Source organism: Phoca vitulina, unplaced genomic scaffold, assembly GCF_004348235.1.
Source record: "Phoca vitulina isolate PV1807 unplaced genomic scaffold, GSC_HSeal_1.0 scaffold37, whole genome shotgun sequence".
In the NCBI taxonomy this organism is placed as follows: Eukaryota; Metazoa; Chordata; class Mammalia; order Carnivora; family Phocidae; genus Phoca; species Phoca vitulina.
This window is the reverse complement of record NW_022589740.1, coordinates 2,776,187-2,782,959: the sequence shown is the minus strand read 5'-3', so window position 1 is coordinate 2,782,959 and position 6,773 is coordinate 2,776,187. Positions and strand designations below refer to the sequence as shown.

Here is a 6,773-nt window from a genome sequence, read left to right as displayed (position 1 = left end):
GTTCTTCATGTATTCTGGATATTAAGCTCTCATCAGATATATAGTTTGCAAATATTAGGGAATTAGGGTGTGGGAAGGGGGAAGCAGGGCCACTCAAGTGGTCAGGTGTCTAGGTTACCCAGGGCTTTCTGAGCGAGAAACCCTGACCCTAACCAGTGGGGACAGCCTAATTCCTTCTCTGGCTGTTTGGCGGGCAGCTGTGTGATGCATCTGGAAGAATGTTTATTCAGGATGGATGTCTTTTGAAATGGAAGCCTCCGCAATCAAAAGCTGAATGTTAGGCACTCATGTGATAGTATGTACATGGGTACGTCCTATATTATATATATAGTTATATAATATTGGTTATATGATATACAACATTCTATATAATATTATACAATAATGATATAACATTACACAATATTGGCTGAGTGGTCGAATCAGGAAGAGAAGGAGGTTGTTGTGTAATTAAGGATCCCAAGATGAGATCATCCTGGACTATCCGCATGGGCCCTAAATCCGATGACAAGTGTCCTTATAAGAAACACAGAGGAGAGACACATAGAGAAAGAGGAGAAGGCCCCGTGAAGATGGAGGCAGAGATGGGAGCAATGCGGCCACAAGCCAAGGGACACACAGAGCCCCCAGAACTAGACGGAGCAAGGGAAGAGTCTCCCCTAGAGCCTTCAGAGGGAATGCAGCCCTGCAGACACCTGGATTTTGAACTTCTGACTTCCAGAACTCTAAGAGAATAAATCTCTCTTGGTTTAAGCAACCCAGTTTATGATAATTTGTTACGGCCACCCTAGGAAACTCCTACAGATTTTGGTCCTGGGAAGCCAAGGTGCTGCCGTACAAAATGCCTCACACCATTGATGTGGCTTTGGAACTGGGTGATTGGATAGAAGTTAGAAGAATTTTGAGCTGCGTGAGAGATAAAGCCTGGACTTCCTGAAGAGACTATTAGTAAAAATATGGACTTTAAAGGCAACCTAGTGAGGGCTCAGAAGGAAATGAAGAGCACAGGAGAGAAGTTTTCTGCCCTCTCAGAGAATGCATAGCTCATCATGAACAGTGTGTTAGTAAATATGGATGTGACGGGCGTGTCTGTTGAGGGCTCGGAAGGAAATGAGGAACACGTTAATGGGGACTGGAGGGAAGGTGATCCTTGTGGTGTGCTGGCAAGGAACTTGGCTGAATCATGTCCTGCAGTCATGGGGAAAGCAGAACCTGTAGGTGATGAACTTAAATAATTAGCTGAGATTTCTAAGTAAAGTGTTGAAGGTGTGGACTGGTCCCTTCTTGCTGATTCTTAAAAAATGGGAGAGGATAGAGGTAAGTTGAAGAAGGCACTGTTGAGCAAAAACAAAACCAGCGCTTGATGATTTGGGAGAATCCTGGCTTATCCATATTGCAAAGGATGAAAAATGAGTAGCTTCACTGTTGAGGGAGTGCATGAGAGAGGGTGGGGGGGCAGGATGTGGCTGGACAACCTTCTGTTGAAGACATGAGCAGGGGACTGATGGATCCATTCAACTATCTCCGCAGAGCCAGGAACAGAGATGGCGTTTGCAGGAAGGATGTGTGGGGGACCCTCTTGTCTGATGGCATGAAACCTCATGACAGACATGGGAGACCCACAGAGTTTTTGAGAATGTTGTATCAGCGGGACACTGCCAGGTTGGCCTGAGGGACAGAGACAAGACAAAGTAGAAGAGGGCTGTGAGATTTCCAGAATTCTATAGCCAGAAAATGGGCTGATAGAGCTACTCAGTTATAAGAATATGCTGCCTTTCAAGAAAAAGGAAGAATGATTGTGGGGGCAGAGGCATGAACATAGAGGTAGAAGCTGGAGGTGTGGGAACAGGGGCCTGTGGAGCTGTGGGCACAGACAATGCAGCTCCAAGCCATAGAGGCTAATTCTCAGACCTTGACACCAAATGAAATCTGTTCTCCTGCCTTCTTAACTTGTTTGGGACAGATGACCCCTTTATTCCTTCCATTTTCTCCCTTTTGGAATGGGAATGTCTATCCTGTACCTGTCTCACCATTGCATTTTGTATGTGATCTTCTAGTTTCACAGGTCAATAGATGGAGAAGAGCTTTGTCCCCGGATGGATGATACCGGGACTCACCCACATCCCTTATCTGATTCTGATGACTTCGATGATGAGATTTGGGACTTCTGAGCTACTGATGTGTAAATGTGGGTTAAGATTTTGGTTGGATGGGGTGAATGTATTTTGCATGTGGGACAGATGTGAACTGGGTGGCCAGAAGTTGGACTGTAGTGGGTTGAGTGGTGGGACGGATGACCCGTTTATTTCTTCCCTGTCTACATGTTTACATCCTAAATCCTGGGACCTGTGAATATGGCCTTATTTAGAAAAAGTTTCTTTGTAGATGTAACTAAGTTAAGGCCCTTGAGATGAGATCATCCTGGATTATTATGGTGGGCCCTTAATCCAATGACAAATGTCTGTTAAAAGGCACATGGAGGGCAGAGAAGGGAAGGCCATGCAAGGACAGAGGCAGAGATTGTGGTTATGCAGCCACAGCTGAAGAAGAGACACAGAAGCTGGATGAGACAAGGAAGGATTCTTCCCCAGAGCCTTTGGAGGGAATGCAGCCCTCCCAACGCCTTGATTTCGGACTTCTGGCCTCCAGAACTGTTAGATAATAAATTTCTGTTTCAAGCTACCCAGTTTGTGATCATTTGTCATGGCCCATACGTCTCATCCTATAAAAATATAGTTTCCAATGTAATTAAAGAACCAGCTGTAAACAACAACAAACTGGTGCAAGCCTGGGAAGATGGCATAGGTCTGGAAGAGATGCCCTTTCTAAGCAAAATCTGAATCCAGAGGCAATCAGTGAACAGTCTGACACATTACCTAAAATCTAAATTGTAGGTGTGACAGAAGACAACATAAACAGCTAGAAAGAAACTGGGCAAAAATGTCACCTATAAAAGAGGAAAGTTATAAGATACTCAGAATGTAGAAAGAGCTCCTGTAAATCCATAAGAAAATGAAAAATCACCAAAAGAAAAGTGGGCCAAGAATATGAATTGGTGATTCACAAAAGTGCTACAAATGCCAATAAAAGTTGCCCAACCTGACGAATAACCAGAGGCATAAAAAAGAAAACTCAGTGAGGCGTTACTTAATCTCTATTAAAATGGCAGAAGCCATTTTTTCTTGTAGTGTTTTCCCCATTTGTCCATAAATCTTGTGTTTTTAATCTTAATGAAGACCGTGTCTTGGAATAATGTGTTATATAGACATATTTCTTGTTCCATTTTCCTTAAACGTTTCCCGATGGTGAATCGGTTGTCGGTCAATATTGCCCCTAGGGTCCCTGTTGGATCTAACACGTCGCGTCCGAGGAAGCGTGTGCACACCACGTTTGCACGAGCCTACAAAGGTTCCAGAAGATTCCACACCAAACTGCCGTATGACTTAATTCCCGCCAAGCGTTGGTCTATGCAGAACACATCGCAAGTGCTATAGAAGAGGCTACTTTTATTTCTATTTCTGTATTTTTTAGGATAATACATTCCGGGGTTACTTCTGTCATTTAGTAGTAAAGAGCACGTCTGTGATTACAGAACACTACCGGCCCAGGGCAGGGGCCATTTATTATTAACCCCTCCCTCCCGAGAGCCTGGCACGGGTCCTGGCACAGCACGGCTGCAGAGGAACACTTGTTCCCACCCCTCGCGGCCGCCAGGTCTCTGAGGCCCCGGCCTCCCGCCTTCCTCCAGCGCGCAAGCGCCAGGAGGCGGTGACCAGCGCTCGCCAGCCCCGCCCCAGGCGCTACGACGTCACTGGGCTGCGCCGCGCGCTGTTTGACGTACCTGCGACCTGCTTTCGGGAAGGGAGCTCCAGTGGCTGAGTATGGCGACCGTCGCGGAGCAGTGGGTACTGGTGGAGATGGTACAGGCGCTTTACGAGGTGAGCTTGAGTGCTCGAGCGGCCCACGACCACACCAGGCCCTTCCGGGGTGGGACGGGTCTGGTGCATTTGTGGCCTGAGTCCTGGGCGGGGTTGGCTGGGTCACGTCCCGACCCTCAGCTCCTCTGGCTGGAGGGGCTCGCGGGGGAGGCACGGGCGGAGCGGGAACCGAGGGTCTCCTTTGGGGCTCAGGAAAGAAACAGGTGGGAGGGGGCGCAGGAGCGAGGCTGGTCTTGAAAAACCAGAGTTGGGACTGATGGTAAAACGGGGTGGTGACAATAGAGGGGAAGATCTGAGTCTGGGAAGGTCCTAGGGAATTCAGGTCCTTGGGACTGTGGAACGGGTAATGGGGACAGACTTGTTGTATGTTGGTGTTTGTTTTTGTCGGGGCGAGGGATTACGAAAGCCGAACGATAGAGGAATTGGGAATACGAAGTAGTTTGTCATTCTCCCACGTGCGTCCCGTTTTCTGTCTTGTAAAGATACAACACTTCTTAGAGATTTTTAAAGGCAGAATAGTTAAGAGTTTTGAAAGGCTATTTCAGGTATGTTAGATGATATGATAGCAGAACTTCAGTCTTAGAGAGTGTTCATTCACTTGAAATGTGTCTACAGAGCTTCGCTACCCTGTCCAGTAGAACTTCCTGCATGTTCTGTATCTGAGCTATTCAGTGTAGTAGCCACTAACCAACCACATGGGGCTAGTGCAAGTGAGGAACTAAATTTAAATCAGATATGTATGTACACAGTTACATGGTAACTGGTGGCTGTGGTATTGGGACAGCACAGATCTAGACACTGGGGATAGTGCAGTGAACAAACAGGCAGAAATTCCTGTGCTTATAGAGCTCATATTCATTTAAAGGAGATCTCAGTTTTCTTTTGATAATTTTCTAAAAACTGAACATAGCTGCTTACTGGCAGGGGTGGTGTCTTCCACTGCAAGACCTGTCAGGACTTCCTGAAAAACAGTCGACATAACAGATGTGGTGTAAGTGATGGCCAATGTTAGCCTAATTATAGTAACTAAGATAAGAGCCACTGACATTGAGGTTTTTTTAAAAAGTGAACGATTTTCTGTTCTATGTTGTTGCTTCCTTTTTTTTTTTCCAATTTAACTTTATTATGTTACGTTATTGCTTCCTTTTTGAGGACTGCATAACTGATCAAGAGTGAGGCGTTCTCTTGGATGAAACATTTCCAGGAAAAGAAGCTGCATTTGTGATTTTGATTAATTCACTAAACAATTAGTATCTCAATTTTTCTCAGGATGATTTCATTGTGGAGCGGAGATGCTTAGTGACTTGGGCAGATGCTTACCTACTAGAAAACAATTATTGAGAAAACCAAAATAATATTTTTTTCTTCAAGATTTTATTTATTTGTCAGAGAGAGAGAGTGAGCTCAAGCAGGGGGAGCAGCAGACAGAGGGACAAGCAGGCTCCCCACTGAGCAAGGAGCTAGACGCAGGACTGGATCCCAGGACCCTGGGATCATGACCCTGAGCCAAAGTCAGATGCACAACCAACTGAGCCACCCAGGTGTCCCAAGAAAACCAAAAGAATATTTAGGCTAGAGTCCTTATTCTTAAATGAATTATTTTCAAGGGGGATCAGTATATTTAAAAATGATCTTAAAGAGAAATTTCCATTCTTATTCCTAGTCTTGTTAGTTATAGTTAGTGTATAGAATTTGAGGAGTCTTATACCCAAAAGAGAAATAATAGTATGTGTATGTAACATACGTATGTAGTTAGAAAGATAATTGTATATTGACTTAGAAGTTTACCTATGAATTTGTCTGCGGTTTTCCTGTCTCCACATTCTGGAGTTTTTTTTTTAAACTATGGTGAATCACCTTCACTTTCTTTTTGTCTAATGTTTGCAAATAATTTGCATTTACATTTCTAAATACCTCTTTAAATGACTTTCCAGTGACAGCCTATTGGAGTAGACCACTGTGTAACTGATTGGGGTTTAGTCACTATCTGCAACCTTCCACATGCACTTAGTGTGTCTAGTTGTGCAAAACAGAACAGTCAGCCCAGCCTTTATCTTGGAAATGTACAGTTGAGAAGAAGACCTGGCATGGATAATTTCAGTAAGGTGCCTTTTTGCCTATTGACTTGGAACACCCTGCATACTTTTGGGGAACTGCTGTAGGAAAAAAAACCTGCCATTCCTTTAGGCATTCTAAAGTCTTTTTTCTCAGCCATGTTCCAAGAAGGATTTAAAGAGGCTTATCAGGGATACAGAAAATATAGTAAGATGTGCAAAACTCTAAGAATTGTGGAAACTGAATTTCAGATAACTCTCCTAACTTATCCATGGTACACTGGGGTGGTAGAAGGCTAGCAAAGCTGTGAAATGTTGGTTACTGCCCTTTCCCACCAGTAGAAACACATTATCTGAAGGATCTGATGGTTGGTATTGTTTCACATGTTGGGATTCTGCGTCCGATTTTATTTTAAGAATTAAATTTCTTTCCTATAGAGGTTTTAAAGCTGTGCTATTAGAGATTTTTCATGTGAAAGAGAAATTGCCGACTGTTAGAAATGGGGAAAGGACTGAGTAGAAATGAAAGGAGTTTTGAAAATAAATCTTAATAAGTAATAGGTTAAAGGTCATGGGAGGCAATATATATGAATGCATTACTTTTTATGTGCAGATTTTGGAAGTGTTTATTTCATTTCTTTTTTGGTTTTTGACTCATTCTTAGGCTCCTGCTTACCATCTTATTTTGGAAGGAATTCTCATTCTCTGGATAATCAGACTTCTGTTCTCTAAAACTTACAAATTACAAGAACGATCTGACCTTACAGTCAAGGTAAGAAAT

General features: G+C 43.8%; 1 protein-coding gene across 2 annotated transcripts in view; it reads left to right on the top strand.

The window, feature by feature from the left end:
- The first annotated feature begins 3,832 nt into the window (after positions 1–3,832).
- The window catches only part of SPTLC1 (serine palmitoyltransferase long chain base subunit 1), a 55,903-nt gene continuing 52,962 nt past the window's right edge, over positions 3,833–6,773 (top strand). For both annotated transcript variants that reach the window (XM_032427513.1, XM_032427512.1), the window contains exons 1-2: positions 3,833–3,938; positions 6,657–6,764. In XM_032427513.1, the coding sequence (XP_032283404.1) occupies positions 3,882–3,938; positions 6,657–6,764 (165 nt within the window). In that variant the 5' untranslated portion in view covers positions 3,833–3,881. The remainder of the gene's footprint in view (positions 3,939–6,656; positions 6,765–6,773) is intronic.